At 46.9% G+C, this 22,162-nt stretch overlaps 1 protein-coding gene across 1 annotated transcript in view; it reads right to left on the bottom strand.

The window, feature by feature from the left end:
- Positions 1 to 22,162, bottom strand: part of VPS36 (vacuolar protein sorting 36 homolog) — a 262,064-nt gene that overhangs the window by 53,848 nt on the left and 186,054 nt on the right. The window contains exon 9 of the mRNA XM_086935046.1: positions 3,452 to 3,586. Coding sequence (XP_086791172.1) covers positions 3,452 to 3,586 — 135 coding nt within the window. The remainder of the gene's footprint in view (positions 1 to 3,451; positions 3,587 to 22,162) is intronic.

Here is a 22,162-nt window from a genome sequence, read left to right as displayed (position 1 = left end):
TGTTCATCCACTTTTTGCTCCCATTAGAACTACTAGGGGCTGGTTTTCAACTTTGATCGTGCACTGAAGCCTGCTAAACAGTGTCCAGTGCCAGTGCAAGTCCCTACAATAAGGTAACTGTCTAATTGTAAAGCAATTAGCACACATTTTGGCACCCCTGTAAGTCCCTAGTAAGAGGTACCCTTGGTACGTAGGCTATGGGTACCAAAGAGGATCCCTAAGAGCTGCAGCATGTATTAAGCCACCTTAACTCCTTAGGGGCGTCGAACGTTCAGCGCCCCTAAGGAGTTAAGGTGGCTTAATACATAACGGGTGCGGCACCGTCGGCCAACGGTCGTGCGCAGCACTGGCAAGGTAGTGCTCGCGACGACCGTTGGCCGATGGCAGCACTTAAAGGGTTAAGGGACCCCATACAAACTAAATGCAGGCTGCCATTGCAGACTGCCATTGCAGACTGCATGACATGGTGAAAAACATGTTTGAAAACACGATAAGGCACACTCTCTGTGTGCCATGTCAAGGTCACTGCATGCAATATAGGTAAGTCATCCCTATAGCAGGCCTTGTAGCCTGAAGCCCAAAAATGTAATGCAATTAACGGGATGTTTCTTTGAATCACCCTCCTCCATATAGCTTGTGCCAGCTTTGATGGTATGTATGGCTTCATGCCTCCCCACTCCTTTTATTTGAAGCAGAACAGGATTGTGATATAGCCTGTTTGTATTTACATTGCCTTTCCTGTTCCTAGGGTATGAAAGGTGTTTAACATCAGAAAGCACTGTCTCAACTCACTTATGTGCTAGCCTGCATCTTCCTGCAACCATCTCCTCTGATATTTAGATTTTAAAGGTGAGCACCCCACTCAGAGTGTAGTATGTCTTTTTTGATGATTAGTGAAGAAGTTGGGTATCTGAAGTCCTTGCCCTTTGTCATGTTCTTTATTGTCTACAATTTCAATTGCTGCCCAAGTGTACTTGTGACAACCACTAGATCACCCCAGGCCTCTAAGATCTGAGACCATTGATTTGAGACCCACTCCCATATCAGTCTCATATATAACCCTATTCACACTGCATTTTTCTATCAACTGGAGAAAATCATGAGACATCCCTGCCGACGAGAAAACCTTCTTGGGAGCTATCTTGGACTCAGTAAGAGCCAATACAGGAGATGGTATTAGCACTGTAAGCATTATAAGTTCATCTATGCCAGACATCACAATCACTGACAGTGAAAAAAGTATAAGGAATGATTGCATCTTGCAATCTCCTCATGCCTTTGGCCAGGTTTTATTTGCTTTATGCTTTTCTGGTAGTGCAAGGGAGTACTTGTTTTCACCAGCCAGCTACCTAGGTAGGGATCCTCTGGTGCTTTAAGTTTGCTGCAACTACTACTATGCCTTTTGGTAACACGCTTGGCGCTGACTTTATTCTACAGTGCAACACTTGAATTGGTAATGATCATTCTCCATTAGAAACATGAGGCACTTTCTAGGACTCTTACTGATAAAGAATGGAAGTGATGCTGCTGTTGAGAGTCATCGCCCTGCCTCGTCTACTATTTGGAGCTCTCCGCCTAAATGCTCCTCTGGCTCGGAGGGCCCTCACAGCTCTTGCTGTCTCATTGTCCAAATTAATTTCTTAGAGTCACTAATCAACAGCAGAAACGGCTAATGGTGTATTTATAATTGTACCCTGACCTTCAGGATTGAATCCAGAGATTCTAAACCAGGTGCTGCATCTCTGGAATATGTCTGTACACAATTGCTGCTTGCAGTATCAACAGCATTTAGGGATGAATTTAGGCCGTTATTAGTGATTGTCTTTCTCTCTTGGATCACTGACTTTGCTATTTTCTTACACTCTTCAGGTAGATATTATTGAGTTCTCCTATTTCCTCCTCCTCTTGCCGGCAATGCCTGCTGAGCAGAAAGCTGAAGTTAGCAGTTCTTCATTGCTTGGCTGCTGTTCGTTCCATCTTTCTTCCCACAGGGCTCAAGGAAGATAGGGCATTAGCACTTTTCCAGGCAGTGGTGACTATTAAGGAAACCCCCAGCACATTACTTCTTATGTAAGGTAGGGCCTGCAAAGAGCCTTTTCACTTTTTCTCTCCCCTATGATTATGAGTCAGCCTTGAATGCTATGTTTAGGACTATTTTTGTTCCTTGGCATAACCCCCAATAAGTCTTTGGGCAGACTACACACTCCAATTAACCGGTATCAGAAGTCTAATTTCTGATTATTTCCTTGGGGAGAAGGTGGAATTATTCCAGATACCACAACGAAATTGTCTTTAGACACAGCAGTGTCTACCACCATGAGGCAAAAGCCACTGGTGGGTTCGCAACTAGCTCAATTAAAACTTGCTGTGAAAAGAGGGATGCCAAGAGCATGCAAGTGTACCTTCTATGCAACAATTTTTCCTTTTTAATTTATGGACGTACAAAACAGTAAATCAAGAGAGCATCTACCCTACTTGGTCTAGTGCACAGGAACAATAGAGTAGAGTAGGTGGGAATCATGTTTACACCAACAGCCTTCTGCACCTTGAAACAATAAGACATCTCTAATGGCTGATTAAATGTGTAGACTTTGTTTCAACCACTTTGGGTCTCTCTCAATTAATAAGACAATGCGTCTTATACAATTTTAGCATTTTATAGCCATGTGCAAATGAGGGTGTACAAGGCACACTACCAGTACATATCTTATGAAATAATGTTGGATGAGAGCTACGTTCTTTAAACAAAAAACACATTCAAATGACTAGTGCTTCAGTGGAAGCTATGAAAAAACGTTGGTCATGGGCAAGAATGATTGCATCTGAAAGTACTCCTCAAAAGGTTAGAAGGTTCATCAACCCAGTTCCCACTGAACACGAGTGACTCGCCACTGACCACACTGACAGGCCACTAGTACGTACATGCCTATAGTCAGCATTTGTGGGACAACAGCCAATGATGAAGCTGCACAACTTACTCAGACAAGCTGGTAGTGGCAATTATGAAACACCAACAACTGATTACCATGTGGCAGGAATCTACTTGTAAATATATTCCTCTTTGTAGGATAAAAATGTTTAGTTGTATTTTCAAGATACATGGCATTTGCAAAACACCTTCAATAAAACTAATTATTTTTGGAGTGGATAAAGACAAATATGTTGTAGGTTGTTTGAGCCATAGCCAGGACTGTATGGACTAGGGATTGGACTAAGAACCCAGCTCTTGTTTCTGACAAATGGAATCTGAACTTACTTAAAGCCTGCTGGAGGGCAAGGTGAAATGAATGAAGAGCTAATATCACAATCCATTGGGATCATGAAGCTAGCAAACATAACCATAGGAAGCTGTTGTCTGCCTAAAACTGTTGACTACGAGAACCACAGATTTAATATAGGTATTACAAATGCTACAAGGAAAACACCTCCTGAGATGCATTGTTCTATTTACCTCTAGAGGAGCCTGCAGAATTCCAGACAGCTGTTTAGCCAGCTGCATGTGGTAATGTGTGCCAGAGCCATAGGTTTCGCGGGTAACTGGGTTAGAGATGCCCATGCTCAGCAAATAAGATTTGAACCGGATAGTCTGTTAAAAGGAAGCACAAACAATGGTTACAAATAAAAAAATAACCAATTTCAAACTGTGATGCAGATCAATTCAAGCATTTGGTGCAGGTGCTTCTCACTGATGGGTGGACACAGTCAGGCACATGCATGAACAGTTGCACAGTTCCATGAGCAAGGTCTCTTACCCACTTACAGCCTGATTCATCAAAGGTAATTGCGCTCGCAAAGGGCCAGATTCTGAGAATCTGGCCCTTTGCCAGTGCGATTTTTGCATTTGGGATTCATCATCCCAAATGCAAAAATCGGTAATAGCGAATTCGCAAATTTGCGAGGAATTACATTTAAGGAATCTCTATTTGAGATTCCTTAAATGCAATTCATCATCCATTTTCAAATTGCGAAATCGCAATTTCGGGCCGCTATTTACCGCGAGGTCAAACCTCGTGGTAAATCGCGAAAACTCAGAAAAATGCTTTTAAAAGCATTTTTCTGAGTTGCATGTTGCACACACATGTCCTTTGGACATGTGTGCGCAACACCTGTTTAAATTAGCATTTAAGGGGTGCTACAGGGTGTCCTCTGGACACCCCTGGCACCCTTTAAATCGCCATCTTATTTGCGATTAGCTAATTGCTAATCGCAAATAAGGAATACTCCCCATTCATTCCTATGGGCCTTTTGGCCCATAGGAATGAATGGGGAGTTATTCCTTATTTGCGATTAGCAATTTGCTAATCGCAAATAAGGAATAATTAGGAATCACATTTTTTTGGGATATTCCTACATGAATCCCGTTTTGCGAGCCTGTAATAGCGATTCCTTATGAATCGTTATTAGAGACTCGCAAAACGGGTCTTTCATGAATCAGGCTGTAAGCTCCTTCCTCCTAACATCTAGGACCATAATATATTGATTCACTGCATTGGAAAGCTCTCCGCATCACAAGATACTATACAGTTTTGGAAAACTGGGTGAAATTCCACACAGCTATGCAAAAGTCAAAACCATCACTTAAATGCTATATTTTAGCACACAATGCATCCTAACATATATTATGGTAAGAAACTGTTTAAAAACACAAAAGCCGCAAACAGCAGCTGTGAGCATTCTGGTTGTTCATGTTATTTTTATGCACTAGAGCAAAATGTTTGCCAAAAATACACGATGTAGCATAATTTGGTGAATTTCCTGTGATAAGCATAACACAAAATTAAGAAACTTACGCAATGTTAGCCCCACGTAACATTAATTATGCCCAGGCCTAAAACACATACACATCACAAGATACAATGCAGGATACAATTGAAGTATGTTTTTTTAAACCAGATAAGACAGGTTCCACAAGGTATACGCAAATGTGTGACTATAGGGGGAGAAAGTACCAGCAATGGTAACTTAGGATATCTGGATAATTTTGCATTTGCAACAAAATCCATAATTTTTAAATTGCAAATTATGGGTGGCATTTATGAAATGCCTTCAATAGCCAGAAAAAAGGCACAACTGTACATGTAATGCATCTATTCTAAAACTTATTTATTCTGGAGGACAAACAGGGGTCCTCATTTAGGCTGAGCAAATGAAAAAAGTAAGAATGTATTTTTAGCCAGGCCATGGCTAGGACATGTATGCTTTGTGTGATCTTTTTATCATTGTACTTTAGTGGTTTAATTTAAACACAGGGATGGGACAAATTGTCCAACATCACATACACTTGCCACCATGTTTGGGTGACCTGTGACTGTGAACTCCATTAGATCCATGGGTCTACCATCAAAAGCGCCAAGACACCGTTGTGCATTCGTGCGCATTATAAATATGAATCCTATCCTATCCTATCTTAAAGAACTAATATTTATTATGAAGTTAAGAAAATTGCACAAAAGGGAACTCTGCCTGTTAGAAATTTCAAGGCTATGAAAATATTATACGTATTGCACATTAGATAAATTAATATTTTTCAATATTGTTTATGTTTTCTCAAAAATAACTGTATGTGGACCAATGAGAAGACTTCTGCCTGCCAACCATATCCAAGAAAGAAAATGTTGATAGAAATTGCCTCAGACTACCACTGAGCAAGGGATTCAATGGAGCAGGTTCGAGAGATTATTCAATTACCCATTTGATTGCAATCAGATTAAGTGCTATAGCCCCCAAATGAAGTCTGTAACAATTTAACAAACTTGATGAAGTAAACATTTAACATCAGAAAATCAAAGCTATAACAGTAAAACGCATAGTTGAGAAAAAGGAAACGGCAGAGGGTATTGCATGCATCATTATACAGATGCAAGGGGAGTAGATTCTACAAGTCAGGAGATCTGCTCGAGAAACAGCACCTTCTTGAAGTAATGTGTACGTATGTGGCGTGAACCTAGCCACATGGCAGCGGAGCGCAGTGCATATTCAATGATAGGCATAAAGTCAACGCGAAATAGGAGAGAAAGCTGCCTTGTGGACGCTGAATGCATTGTGATGTAGTGTTCTTTAAAGAGGGGAGTCTTCAACTTTTCCTAAATTGGAGCAACGTTGGATCACTTCTGATAGTCACTGGGATGTTTTTCCAGATGCACGATGGAAAGCACCTGCTGTCTTGTTTTTCTTTTTAACACTTCTTAGTCTGCAGGCTGATGGTGTCCTGGATGAGGGTGCGCTGAGAACCACTAGAGATGGAGAGTTGTCTGCGAGAGAAGTGTGGGTCCTGGGCACAATGGTTTTGTAAATGGTGCAGCTGGTATTGCTGGCGGTGCAGGCCGGCAAAGGAAGCCAATGGAGTTCCATCAGGATGAAGGTGATGCAATCATGTTCCTTCAGGGCCTAGATGAAACTTGCTATGGCATCTATGATGCCCTTAAGGAGTGGCAGTGTGGCGTATGGGATGCCATGGCCGTACCATCTTTGGCACCAATAAATGGGGAAACTTGGGAAGGCAGGCTGAATCCTTCATCCATTTGACAATTCAACCACTATGCTTTTTTTGGTTTGTATGTTACATGTGCGTTTTATTCAAATGTGCTGATAATCTATCAGTAAGAACAGTTTTTTGTTTTTTTTTAACATTTATTTTTATCAGCATTTATAGAAAAACACATGAAAATAGTCACAACTGTGAGACATGGCGGAGGAATGGGGTAAGGTGAGGGTGGAGGAGAGGTGGAGGCGGGAGAGTAAGGGGGAGGGATGTAGGGGATAAGCACGGTTGCAAAAAGAACAATTGATGGACAGAATGCAGAACAATGTCATACATTCACCCAAGTACAGAGATCTGGGCCTAAATCCATCGTTTTGTTGCTCACCATGCCATTCCAGTTTAGACCCAGCCATATGCAAATCAGTCTTGATGCTGCGCCCAATGGGAACAGTCCAGCCGGAACTGCCAGGCCATGTCCTGCCTGGACTAGAAACAAGCCTCCTAGAACCGGTTTCGGGCTTTCAGCCGTTTTCAGCCAGGATAGCTTGACTCCAGTGGCATGGAGAGCACGGGACCCACGTCTGGGCATACCCGTCCCACTCGGGGTGACAAGTGCAAAATGAACAATTGATGGACAGAATGCAGAACAATGTAATACATTCACCCCAGTACAGGTGTCATTATGATGTACAGTACTAACAGTATCAAGACAGTTCCTCCTTCATATGTGCTCCAAGTGTCCAATATCCACGTTGTGATTCCTGACCCTCAACAGCGTGCTAGTTTTAACCAACCAGAAAAGCAGGATCAGTGGTAGGGGGACAGGAGAACACATCTCTGCAATAGGGGTGAGATAGCTGTGACTCTCTGCTGTGTAGTTAGGGGAGCGCAGTGAGGCATGAAGCAACGATTTGACCTCAAGTGTAGGACCCTGTGGTGAGGTCACGGGTGAGTCCCTGTAGCGAATGTTTGCAGGAAATGGTTCCCAAATTTCCCTGGGGCATGCTAGAGGGGGTAACATGTCGCAGAAATTGGACAAGTTGTTCCTGGCACTACGCCGTGTTCCAGAGTCAAGCGGATACAGCAGGGGTGGTCGCCGACCCCAATAAATGGCCACCCTGCAATTGGCCAAGAGTAGAAGCTTGGCAATAAGACAGCAGCATCCCACAGTAGGGCCACCGGCAAAAGGGAGAACATGGCCAGTAATCTCATAAACAAAGGAACACCCCCTCCCAGAACACAGCTACATGGGGGCACTACCACACAAGGTGCAGAAAAGTGGCTTGTGGGGAAAGGCAGTGCCAACCACGCTGAGTCCTATGCTGAAAAGCTGATTCGGGGTGCGGTAGAGGCAGTGTAAGAACTTAAAATGCACGAGTCGCAGTCTGTAGTTGGGAGACTGTCAGGCTGTCTGGTCACCGGAGTAGGTCCAGTGGGTGTCAGTAAGGTGGGTGTGGGGGGGGAGGTCAGTGTCCGATATCCAAGCCGTATGGACTTTAGGTATGTCAAGTGGTGCGGATGTCTGCATGGTAGCATAGCCTGGTGACTAGTTTGCATGGTGAGGGGTTTGTCAATATATGCTCCAGGGCGTGAAGGGGCGGGTGCTGGAAATGTGTTATGTAGGGCACAACAGGTGGCCCGGAGTTGGTGACATAGCAGCATCTCTAAAGCCGTGGGGAGCGAAGTAGCAGATGCTGCAAATGGGGGCAGGAATTGGTTCTATGGATAGAGATCAAAGGAGATGACGAGGCTGCACTCTTCGGTTCGAGCTCTAGCACCCGCATCCATCAGTGCTGGCAGTGTGGGATTACAACAAAGTGGAATCGAAGGGGTATACATGTAAGGTGGTTTGGCACCCTTCCACAGAGCACCCCATGCCCATCACACACAGACACCAGTGTCCACTTCACCCTGGAGGCACAATAGGTTATGTAAAGGGCAGTGTTGAGTGGCCAGGGCGCCTCAGGTCCGCCTCAACCGCCATGTGTGGATGGAACATCATTGGGTAGAGACAAAAATACAGAAATTGCACCAGGGCACATAGTGCATAGAGCGCCATATCAGGTGCACATAGGCCTCTCTGGGTGAGTGGTAGCCTTAGGATCTCCGATTGAGTGTGTTACTACTTGCCCGCCCACACGAGTGCGATTAAGTCAGAGCATAAGCGGGGCAGTTAATGGGTCATTAGAGGAATGGGCAAGTTAGGAAAAAAATATAAAAACTTGGGTATGACGCCCATCTTTGCTATTGCAATTTGCCCAGCCAGCTGCGGACAGGAACAAATTAGAATCCCATTGTAGTATCATAGTTAGTCCGCCAGAGCTCTTCCATGTCTCGGTTGATCCAGATCCCCAAGTATTACACTGGCTCAGTTGCCTACTTGAACGCATATTTCATGGGGAAATGCTGTGTGCCATTGGAAAGGAGAAACAATATTGATTTTGACCAGTTGATCAAAATGCCAGAGAAGCCACCAAAGCGGATTATTTCGCGGGTCAGTGGGGCCGGGTTCACCTGCGGATCATGAATATAAAGAGTAATATCCTCAGCATACATGGAAACCACCAACCCAATGGAAGTGAAACCCAGACCACGGTGGACATGATGCTGTCTAAACTGTGCCGCCAATGGCTCCATCGCTATGCCGAAGAGGAGGGGCGAGAGATGGCACCCCTGTCACCCTGTTCCATGGGTCACCTGGAATGCATCAGACAACATTTCATTGAGCTGCACACAGGCAGTGGGCAAGGTGTATAGGAGCTGTATCTGATGAAGTAATCTGGAGCTTAGGCGCTAGTAACGCGAATAGGTAATGCCATTTGAGGGAGTCGGAGACCTTCGTAGAATCGAGGAGGCCACCGACACCCAAGGGTCTAGATGGTGCAAGCCAGCGAGGATGGTGCGCAGGTTGTGAGAGGCAGAGCGGTCCAGGATAAACCTGGACTGATCTGGTCTGACCATCGTGGGCAGCAACGGAAGAAGATGATTGGCTATGATTTTGGCAAAACGCTTGTTGTCCACGTCAATCATGGACAGCGGCTATAAAGGTCACAACATTGTGCCGGTTTATCAGGTTTAATGGTAGTCACTATGACTGCTTCCGTGAGGGAGGGGGCAAAACACCCCTCTACCGCTACTCCTAAACATTGCTAAGAAGAGGGGTGTGAGGATCGGGGCAAACATTTTATAAATTGCTGTTGTAAGGCCATCTAGGCATGACACCTTATTGCCCGGGACACCATGTATAAGCTGTGTGAGTTCCTCCACTGTAATGGGTGAGTCATGGTTCTTTCGGTGAGCGTGGTCCAGCCAGAGGAGCTGTATCTCATCACATTAGGACTCTAAATTGCTCTTCGAGGGAACTGGCGAGCCAGTGTATAGCTTGGAATAAAAGGAGGTCATAGTGTCTAGTAGGGCTGTCGGGTGGATTATATGCCTTGGTGCTCGGAAAAGCAGTTCAACCACATATGTAGAAGCCTGCGGCTTGTGTAATAAGCCAGCGAGCGTCTTGTTGGGGCGATCGGTCTCCCTGTAGCGGCAAGCAGGCATTCCTCTATCTAAATAGTGAGTTTCGCCAAAGCCTCCTCTGAAAAATATTCTCATTTGTTCTGGATCTCGGCTAATGTGGCCACGCTGTGGGAGCTGTTCTAGGCTCTGGATCACCTGTTCCAAGAGGGTGAGTCGTCACCGTATAGCTTTAAGGACCCAAGATTGCTTTGAAATACACAAGCCGCTGACAACCGCCTTAAAGGCCTCCCAGAGCGTGGATGGGTAGTTAACAGAGCCCTCATTATGTTGAAAAACACTAATTGAAGTATGAACCTCTTCGTGGGATTCAGCGCCACGCAGCACTCCAGAGGGAATAAGCTAAGCAAAAGCACGTTGAGTCAATGGAGGGATCAGAATCTCTAACACAACAGGGGCATGGTCAAAAAGAATGCGAGGGAGATGTGACACATGTGATATCCAGGTCTGAGCATCCAACAAGACTAGCCACTAATCAATCCTGGAGCATGCATTATGGTGAGCTGTAATGCAGGGGCCTTCTGTGCTTGTAGCATGCATATGCCACCAGATGTCTTGTAAGCGGCTGCCTTGTGTAATAGTGTTAAGGTTTAGCACAGAACGTGGATGTGGATGTGGCTGTCTGGATGTTCCGAACATCTCTAGTTGATTGTCTAAAGCAACAATAAAATCACCACCCCATATAATGGCCCCAGGTCCAAGCCCAGAGATTAATGCCAAATCTCAAAGGAAAAGTCGGAGTCATCAGTTTTAGGGCCATATACAGTGGCCAATATAACTGGTTGGCAGTGCAGAGTGGTGCAAGAAGCACATATCTGCCATTGTCAGCACAGATGGCTCGGTGCGTCTGCCACTGAGGGCCTTTACACAGTATTATGGTGACCCCTCTAGCATAATTGGAATATAAAAAGGTATGCGTCTCCCCACACCCGGTGCTAAGGGCTGAGTGAGGTGTAGGTCCTGAAGGAAACAGATATCAACTTGGTGTTGAGCTTCCCTGTGGTCATTTAGGGGGTGGATATTCCATGTAAGGCACTTAGAGGAGGTCATGGCACTGAAAGGAGGGGGCATTGGGGTAGGGCACATCTATATCCGGAGGGGTGTTCTCTGTAAGGAGACAGATCGTGCTATGGAACAGAGGGGAGAACAATGCAACTTCAAACAACGATGATGATCAACAACTTATACCCACCCACACCATCCCAAAAACAAGGTTTAGTAAAACATTCCTACCTTTCATTTCGATAGAAAAGCAGTAAGCTGGTCAGGAAACATCCCTGGAGGTAGAGGGAGGCTGGGCGGATACCCATGTTGATCGCACAAGGTGGCCGTATGGGTGGCAATACCCCAGGTGTAGAGGCAGCCTCCGTGCAACAGATGGGCTAACTGAGAGTGGCGGCAGCCCTCCTAAAGAGCAACGGTGTGGGAGTATAGTCTTGTCGTCTTGGCACAGAGGGAGCGCCTGCCGGCAGCCACCACTGGGTATGTTGCCCAGGTGAGCTCACATGGTGACACGTGAGTTTTGACTCAATCATTGTCACCAAGAGGATTGTTCGCTGATTCACATGAAGATCCACCAGGCGAGTCCCGGGCAGTGGTAATACATCTACTGAAATTCAGGGCAGACTTAGCATCTATAAAAATGTGTGACTTCCCTTCAAACGAGATGCACAATTTTTCTGGGTACATGACAGCCTAGGGTATGTCTGCCTTTTGAAGGACCCTTTTAGCTGAAAGAAACTCTTGTTGTGAAGCCTTAACCTATAAGGCGAAGTTGGGATACAATAATAGCTCACTACCTTGATAGGCGATGGTTTACCGTTCACGGGCAAGTCGCAGGAAGATGTCACGATCCCTGAAATTTAGTAATTTGGCCACAATGGGTTGCGGGGGGCACCCATAGGGGGCCGTGGTGCCAATGATCGGTGCACCTGTTCCACTATGAAAACTGGGGATAGGGCCTCGCGGAAGAGCTCACAGAAAAGAGTTTCCACAAAGTTCTCCATTTTATTAATAGCATTGGATTCTGGGAGGCCAATGATCCGGAGGTTGCTCTAGCACGAGGGCACCTCCAAGTCCTCTTTTTTTGCCTTAATAACCTCCAGGACCTTTTCCATTCTCAGCAAGTGCTCTTTGGACTCAGCTTGGGCATCATCTGCATTTGATACCCTAGTCTCTAAATGGTCAAGTATGGTCTCATGCTTGCCCACGTGTTGTTTCATATGGTCCAAACGGGAGGTGAGGCTATTCAACTTGGCAACAATAGATTTTAGACTGGATTTCACCTCGATCAGAATTCCTTGAGATCAACATCTGGTGGAGTTTCACCTCCAGAGCATATGAAGGAATCATCTGGTGGAGGTTCTTGCTTGGCAAGGTGAGTTAAATGTCTGCTCTTAAAGTTGAGCTTCTGCTGGCAGGCATTGTGCTTGCTTATGTTGACCATGAGTGAGGTGCCCGTCCCTGACCAGCAGCGCCACTGACACCAGGGAAAATGCAAATTCCACCAGAAGGTGCAATGTAGGGCCACAGCACAGAGGCACAGGTTCAGTGGCGATGGCTACGATGTGTAAAGGAGACGATGATTGCAAGGCAAGATGTCCCGCGCTGCAGGAGTGCAGAACACCTTTAGCGTAGTGGAAGGAGGTCCACCTCCTCAGGCAAGTCTCAACACCTGTGCCTCCTGTTTCATTACCAGTTGGGGAGCAAGTCCCCTGTAACCCTTAGGGGTCTGGAAGGTGACGTGCCCCCAATATTGAAGGCAAGAGGTCCTGCACTGTGGGAATGAAGAGCACCCCTAGCAAGGTGGATGGAGGGCTGCCCTTAAGTCTCAACACAATGTGCCTCCTGGCACAGTGAATGTGGAGGGAGTGAGTACTTTGAAAATCGTATGGGTCTGGAATGTGACGTGCCTCAAAAATTGCAGGCAAGGTGTCCCAACGCCATACCCCAAGCCGTGCCACACCCAGGACAGCCTCCAATCCCGAGGGGTATGAGCAGGCTCGGGATCCACGGTCATCAGCCCAGAACAGGACGGTCGCTCCCTGCCTCACTTCCCTACCTAAAGGCACCCCTCCTGCTGATTTCAGAGTGAATTACATTTTGGTGCGCCAGACATCGCCTGCAGTTCCAGCGCCTCAACGCTGTCTTAGCGCCCATTGCCTGTCCTCTGAGAGCGCCTGGTATCGTTTAATAGAAATTAATATTTTATGTGAATTGCGCTGCATTTATTGTACTTTATTTGTCCCCTTCAGTGTGTTCGTGCCCCAGTTTCACTTTCCCTACCTCCATTTGTTGTGCTCGTGGCCCATGTCTCCTCCCCGCCTCCCAGCTGCCCCTCCCACCCACTAGCCGAGTTAGAGCACTCCTCCCCTGGCTTACTGTGACCAGCTGGACTCGCTCCTCGACGGTCGCTCCCTGCCTCACTTCCCTACCTACCGGCACCCCTCCTGCTGATTTCAGAGTGAATTACATTTTGCTGCGCCAGACATCGCCTGCAGTTCCAGCGCCTCGACGCTGTCTTAGCGCCCATTGCCTGTCCTCTGAGAGCGTCTGGTATCGTTTAATAGAAATTAATATTTTATGTGAATTGCGCTGCATTTATTGTACTTTATTTGTCCCCTTCAGTGTGTTCGTGCCCCAGTTTCACTTTCCCTACCTCCATTTGTTGTGCTCGTGGCCCGTGTCTCCTCCCCGCCTCCGAGCTGCCCCTCCCACCCACTAGCCGAGTTAGAGCACTCCTCCCCTGGCTCACTGTGACCAGCTGGACTCGCTCCTCGACGGTCGCTCCCTGCCTCACTTCCCTACCTACCGGCACCCCTCCTGCTGATTTCAGAGTGAATTACATTTTGCTGCGCCAGACATCGCCTGCAGTTCCAGTGCCTCGACGCTGTCTTAGCGCCCATTGCCTGTCCTCTGAGAGCGCCTGGTATAGTTTAATAGAAATTAATATTTTATGTGAATTGCGCTGCATTTATTGTACTTTATTTGTCCCCTTCAGTGTGTTCGTGCCCCAGTTTCACTTTCCCTACCTCCATTTGTTGTGCTCGTGGCCCGTGTCTCCTCCCCGCCTCCCAGCTGCCCCTCCCACGCTCCGCCCCCCCCTCCACTCACCATTTAGGACAGATGAATCAACGCACAGCGTCCACGCGCTGCGGCCGCGCCGAAGGTGCGCCAAAGGTAAGCCCGTCTACGCCCGTCCGCGCCAAGCCCGCGCCCAGCGCCAGACCCCCTAACCCCGGTACCACCCACCCCACCCGCATTACATACGACGCCTCCACCCTCTTAGCCCTAAACCCCGGCCGACTCCCCAACTGCGCCCAAGCCGCTCCTGGACACACCCATGGACCCTTCACTTGCAACTCCTGCAAATATGACGGCACCAAGACCAACTCCTCATCCACGAACACCAAACAGAGATCTGACACCAACCACCTAAAATTCATCCTGCTCAACACCCGCTCGGTCCATAGACACGCCATCGACCTTTGGAATCTACTAGACACCATCTCTCCGGACGTCACCTTCCTAACAGAAACATGGATGAACGCCTCCTCAGCCCCAGACATCACCATTGCCATCCCGGAAGGCTACAAGATCATCCGAAAAGACCGCACCTACCAAACAGGAGGAGGCATCGCTATCGTCCATAAGAATTCCATCCGCATCTCAACCAGCTCAGACGTCAACCTCGCTAGCGCCGAACACCTTCACTTTCAGATCCACACCGACCCCAAGACCACACTCAGAGGCACCCTCCTCTACAGGCCTCCAGGACCCCGTGCACAATTCAGTGAAGACATCACTGACTTTATCACCCCACACGCCCTCCCCTCCGAGGACTACATTCTATTGGGAGACCTCAATTTTCACCTGGAAAAAAGCAACGATTGCAACGCCACCACCCTTCTGGACAATCTCGCAAACCTCGGACTCAAACAACTTGTTAATACCCCCACTCACTACGCAGGTCACACACTCGACCCCATCTTCACCTCCAGCAAACATATCTCCTTCAGTCACACCACAGTTCTCCATTGGACGGACCACAGCTGCGTTCACTTTGTCTACAAAAAGACCACAACCCACAACCATCCTCAACCTACTCTGCGAAGAAATTGGAACAAAATCACCATCGACCAGATCTCCTCATCGCTTCTTCAAAACCCCCCTGCCCACTCTTCGAACCCCAACCAAGCAGCCATTAACCTCACTCAATGGCTAACCAACAGCGCCGACAATCTAGCACCTTTGAAAAAACGTCAAATCAAACTAGGCAGCAAAAACGCTCCCTGGTTCAACGATGATCTTAAGAAATCCCAAAAACTCTGTCGCTCCCTTGAGAAGGCCTGGAAAAAAGACCCAAACACCAGCACCAAGGACGCCTTCAAAAACGCCACCCGCACACACCACCAACTGATCCGGACTGCCAAGAAAGCCGCACTCAAAGACCGACTAGACAACAACGCCCACAACAGCAAGGAATTATTCAACATCGTCAAAGAATTTACCAACCCCTCAGCCAACTCCAACGACATCACTCCCTCTCAAACCCTTTGCGACTCCCTAGCTTCGTTCTTCCACAACAAAATCGCAGACATCCACAACAGCTTCGACAACCAACCCGGAGACCAACCCACCCAACCTTCTGCCGTACCTTCACCCCCCTTGAACATCCTTAATGACTGGAACCCAATCTCCACTGAGGACACCATCCGCCTGATGAACTCCATCCACTCAGGATCCCCCACAGACCCATGCCCTCACCACATCTTCAACAAAGCAGACTCCATCATAGCACCACACCTCCGAGACGTCATCAACTGCTCCCTCAACTCCGCCACCTTCCCGGAAAGCTGGAAACACGCCGAACTCAGAGCCCTTCTGAAAAAACCCACAGCTGACCCCACCGAACTCAAAAACTACCGCCCCATCTCGCTCCTTCCATTCCCGGCCAAAGTCATCGAGAAAGCCGTCAACAACCAGCTCGCCGCCTTCCTCGAAACCAACAAATCCCTCGATTCCTCACAGTCCGGCTTCCGAGCAAAACACAGCACTGAGACCGCACTCATCGCAGCAACAGACGACATTCGAACTCTACTGGACAATGGAGACACAGTCGCCCTCATCCTCCTTGACCTCTCCGCAGCCTTCGACACAGTCTGTCATAGCACCCTGCTACAACACCTCAGAAACATCTGAATCCAAGGAAAAGCACTGGAATGGATCACCTCATTCCTTACCGGAAGAACTCAGAGAGTCCGCCTTCCACCATTCAAGTCCGAGGCCACTGAAGTCATTTGCGGCGTGCCACAAGGATCTTCACTCAGCCCCACCCTCTTCAACGTATACATGAGCCCCCTCGCGACCATCGCACGCCAACACAACCTCAACATCATCTCCTACGCTGATGACACTCAACTGATCCTCTCACTCACCAAAGACCCTAACACCGCCAAAACCAACCTACATGAAGGAATGAAAGAAGTTGCCGAGTGGATGAAGCACAGCCGTCTGAAACTGAATTCAGACAAAACAGAAGTCCTTATCCTAGGTACCGCCCCCTCCGCCTGGGATGACTCTTGGTGGCCAGAGGCCCTTGGAAAAGCACCCATCCCTACGGACCACGCACGGAACCTGGGCGTCATCCTGGACTCCTCACTCTCGATGAACAGACAAGTCAACGCCGTTTCATCATCTTGCTTCAACATTCTTCGCATGCTCAAAAAAACATTTCGCTGGATCCCCACCGAAACTAGAAAAACGGTCACCCACGCACTGATCACGAGCCGCCTGGACTACGGAAACACCCTATATGCCGGTACCACCGCAAAACTTCAGAAAAAACTCCAACGCATCCAGAACGCATCAGCCAGACTCATACTAGACATCCCGCGTAAAGACCACATTTCTAGTCACCTGAAAAACCTCCACTGGCTCCCCGTCAATAAGAGGATAACATTCCGCCTCCTAACCCACGCACACAAAGCACTTTACGAACTTGGATCCGAATGCCTCAACACACGACTTTCCTTCTACACCCCCTCCCGCCAGCTACGCTCCTCCAACCAAGCCCTTGCTGCTGTACCTCGCATCAACAAAACCACCATGGGAGGAAGATCCTTCTCCTACCTGGCAGCTAAAACCTGGAACTCACTTCCCATTCACCTTCGCCTCACTCAGAACCACCTAGCATTCAGAAAGCAACTTAAAACTTGGATATTCGACAAGTAATTCCCCACCCTTCTTCAAGCGCCTTGAGAACCTCTGGGTATGTAGCGCGCTATATAAATTATTTGACTTGACTTGACTTGACCAGGTCACGCCGGGGGCATCAAGTCTCTCCGAGTGTAGTACCCAAATCACACACTCCAGAGGGCCCACGGGGCAAAGCCATGAAATATCCTTCAGAGGCAGAGCAGGTGAGCGTATTATGCAGAGAAAAGGCAAGGGTAGCACTGAGGGCCCCATCCGTCAGAGAACAGGAGGGAGAAGTAGTGGACGCAGCTTACGCCGGTAGGCTTGCAGGCGAAATTCAGAGGCAGAAAGTCAAAAAGGGTGTAGCACTCACCTGCGGTGTACGCCCAGGCCATGGTGCAGGCAGAACAAACCCCCGCAGCCACGGGGGGCCTTAGGCAGCCACAGTCAAATGTGCAGGCTAGGGCAGGCGGTGCCTATCCGTGGGGTCCAGCAGGGGCGACGACACTCACGGGGGCAGCCACACACCTAAGCCGATGCGGCATGACTCCGGCCCACCCAGGCCAGAGTGCCAGGAGCACTGCGGGCGATGTTAGACACCGGTGCGGGAAATATGCACGTCCCAGCACCCCACGTCCGGTGGAGCAAGCATGGCAACAGCTGTCAGCAGGTATGGAGCCCAGGAGCACACCCGGCCCCACTGAGCCAGGCACAGGCAGGCAACGTCGTAGCCACTTGGGCGCGCAACACACCAGACACCCCACAGGAGCAAACAGGGGGTGCACCAGCCATCAGGAAGGCCACCGCACCAGGTAGTCATATTGGGGAGACCACAAAGCGGCGGAAGGATGACGTATTTTGATTCGGCTGGTAGAATCCTCTTAATAAGCGGCCAACTTGCAGCCCGGCTTGGCTTGAACCCCTATCAGTAAGAAATGTAGTGAACCATTTAATAGCTTTTTTACTTACAGATAGAGAACACTCACCTGCAGAAAAGTTGGTGCTGGGAATACAGAGAACCCAGAGAAGGTGAGGGAAAACTAGCTGAAGAGGTGTGTGTCTAATGCCTCTTTAAGCAGATGGAAAGTTGAGATGTCCTACAGTCTAAGCAGAATGACATCAAACAACGGAAGAAAGGGTGGGACGGACGGAGCAAATACTTGGAAACTAAGTTTACTCTTCTAAAGTTCGAAATACTCTTTTCAGTCTTTTGAGCAGTTTGCTTAGGGCATCTAATTTAGCAGGCAAGTCAAGCATTACCCCTGCCATGGCCAACTGTTGCCTGCATCTGCTACAAGTTGTTCTTTTACAGGTAGAGCCATCACACTGCTTTCAAATGCCAGAACCTGCTTGCCAGTGATCCAATAAAGATTCCTTTCAATCACAGATGGGATGCCACACTTTCTCCATTCCTCTGTCAAATAATGGGGATGTGGCTGTAGACCTACAGGACCACAAACTCACTGTTTCCTCAATCGAGACAAGGGGCAAGTGTAACAATTTTGAACTAGAAGTTATTAAAGTGGCCCTAGTGAAATTGTGGGGAAAAAGCTGTATGTAACCATTGCTTAACCCAGTCCCCAATGCTATTGGTTTTTGCTGACAAATAATTTGGTTTTCTCTATGTTTTTCTGCAAGTTTTCAAATTTTAATATAAGAATATAGTGCTTATTGTAAACTGCTTTGGAGAATGCCTGTGCTATAGTTTGCAATACTGTATCTAGAGGATAGTATCCTCCTATGTGCAGCATAGTAAATTGGAAGTTTTGTTCATTGAAGTAGCTTTTATCCAGTTCTGTCCACTAGGCTCAAAACACATCTACAAAAAACTTATGATTGAGGGAGGTATGCAAAACCTCTCATATATAAATGACACCTTTGTATGGGGAACTTAAACATGAATCTCAACTAAAATACACAAAGTTATGACTATTTCAATGAACAGCTCCTACTTATTTGTAGCTACAGCTTGGTGAATTAGACCATTACAGTCCACCAAGGAGGTTCCCTCACAAGGGTAAACACGATACTTACTTGCAGAATTTGCCTTGGATAAATAGTTTACAAACTATCAAAGTGGCAATACCACATATTTAACCCATAAAAGGCTCAACAAGTGAAGTAGTGTGGCTCACTGGTTAGAGGCGGCAGACCCGAGAGCAGAGGACGGCCCGGGACCAGGGTTCGATTCCCGGCGCGGCAGGTTTCTGGACCAGGGTCAGCGGACTTGATAATTCTCTCGCCTCGGTGCCCACTCTGATCAGCGATCACACTCGGCAACTCTGGGCATTAGCTTGCCTCATCTTCACTAACGGCCCCACCAGACCGCCGGGGATGCCTGGTCTCACCCTGGAGATACCCATTAAGGGACCATCTCTCAGGGAAGCCAGGAAGGGTTTCGCAGCGGTCGAAGCGCCTTGGGACCCTACGGGTAAGTAGTGCGCTATATAAATGCCTATACATTTACATTTACATACATTTACAACAAACAATTTCTTCCACACAAAGAAAAAAAGATAAAATATTAAATTAGTGAGAAACAAGTGAAACAAGAGCATTGTCATCTTAATAAATCAGTAAGTGGCCCATACATTCTTATTTAGGTTATTTCTTGAATCTTGCACCACACTGCAAGATCTTAAGATCTTAATTGAAGAGCTCAGTTGTATACACACCAAAGCTCCAGTAACCGCTCTGCCATGCTTAAGCACTGGAGATGTTGGTGAGGCACCTTCTCTACACTTAAGAGCTGATACATGGCTCTTGAGTAAAATGGCTGGTACAGCAGAGCCAACTAAAGTTCCCAGGTAATAGATTGGTAAACCCTTAGAGTGCAATCACGACTGCTGAACTGGTTTAAAAGAACTAGAGGGATTAACAGGCTATGGCAATGAATAATCTATGGACAAGGCAGCCCTCGGTAAGACCATTTTCTTTCCCATGCACGAGGTGTTCTGGCAACAATTAGAGAAAAGATCATAAGTGGTGCTAATCTTGAAACCTAAGAGTAAGTGTCACCAAACTGCCCGCACCAGTCACTGCTGAGTTCATCATCCTAAATTGTATCTTGAGGAACTACGGTATTGATTTGAAGGCAAATGTGTTTAGCACTTGTAGACCCAATCAGGCAAACAAATACCTGGGACCTAAACTATGAACAGATTGGTGGGACATCTTAACGTGTATGTGGAAGCTCATTAGAAACTAGTATGGACCGTGGTTTGCAGGAGCGATCTGCACAAAGGGGGTATCATGCATCACCATTTAAAGGGTATTTTTGTACTCTAAAGGTTGTATATCAATCATGGTGCAAGCATTCAAAGTCACAGATGTGGTAAAACCTTAATTTAAATAGAACTGCAACCTTGGATCATACATTCATCCTATGTGCCACTGAAAGCACCAACTCAAATATTAACATCTGATGTTTTTCCTCTTTACATTGGATCATTCAAGAGATGCTGACAGACTGCCCAATGGCCTTTCGATAAAGACAAATTATTGCTAACCTCTTATATACAGGGTAATACATCTTTCACCCACTGCCAAAAAACATTCTCACAAACTAAATCCTAAACCTTGCTGAAGAGCTTGGAAAAAATGGCGTGTTGGGAGAGAAAGGAAACAAAATAGGGCTGACCAAAGAAGTGCATCTCTAATTCACTAAACCAGCCCAGCAATCGCTAACCCACACACTCAACTGTGGCAACCCAATGCTGCTAGAGTGCATTATGCTGTACAGGTGTGTTCCACGACCAAAGCCAATCATTAGTTGCGCCTTGAGACCCTATCGGGTGAGTAGTTGCGCTTAACAAACCTTTGATTGATTGATTAATTAGTTTTATGACTTCCACAGGGAAAGTGTTGTAAATAAGAGTAGTCCATCCAGGTAGATTCTTCAGGTATCTTTATTCAGGTAGGAATTTACATAAGAGAGAGCCCACCAGGAGAAGCCTTGTGCAGTTTCTCAGGCCTTTCTGTTATACCTGCTGCTCAGCCGGGGGACTGTGTGAGAGAATGTTGGTGCCTGGAATGTTAGTGAGTGCATGAGTCAGTTGGTGGATGGGCTGAGCAGCAGGTATAACAGAAAGGCCTGAGAAAATGCACAAATCTGCTAACTGAACAAGGCACTTGCCTGTAATTTCCTTTCGCATATATGTTGGGCACGCCTGTAAGCACTAACAAAGGCAAATTTACAAAAATATCCAGGATACATATTCGTATACACTACTACTAGTTTAGATGTAAATACAAATGTAAATATAGTTTACCACAACATTCTCTATAATGAATACAACAGACCACTTTGAAGGGATTGAATAATATACCAGAATATCATTGCTCCACACAGCTGAAGTCTGACATAAAAATACTGTGTTTTGTTCATTCTTAAGACAACATCCAATGGAACAAATGTGTGAGTGATGGATATCATGAAAGGAAAACTTCCACAAAGGTAAACATTTCCTGATAAACAATACACAGAGTTCTGCTGGGAGCAAAGGCAAACCAAAGGCCACTCCTACCTCAATGAACAATTTATAAAATGATCAAACAAACACAGAACCTGATGTTACTCAGATAGAATTTAAGTGGATGTTATAAGTTAAGAGCAGTGAATTCAAATGCACTGTATGGCTTCCATTGGGAGACCCCATATATAAATAACAGTTTTGAAACTCTGACATTCACTTTTTAGACATTAAGACAATCGGACTTCTGAACCGGTGCTTAGGGAGACGATGAACTGCTGCCTTACCAAAGTCGCAGGAAACCCAGAAGAAGTGGTGGCTGATGATGGACTGCCGTTCCCTCTGCCTTATTCTATCTTACCTATGTCTCTACAGGCCCAACAGAGAGGAGGCATGTGGCTAATACTCCAGTGGCCAAACTCTCTGCAGATTTTTGGCCAACAGGGGTTCTTCCCTTTGTGGTGGCCATAACTAATAGGGTCCCTGC

This window comes from Lissotriton vulgaris, chromosome 8 (assembly GCF_964263255.1).
Source record: "Lissotriton vulgaris chromosome 8, aLisVul1.2, whole genome shotgun sequence".
Lineage (NCBI taxonomy): Eukaryota > Metazoa > Chordata > Amphibia > Caudata > Salamandridae > Lissotriton > Lissotriton vulgaris.
The sequence above is the reverse complement of the archived record's forward strand: the minus strand, read 5'-3'. Positions and strand labels throughout refer to the sequence as shown.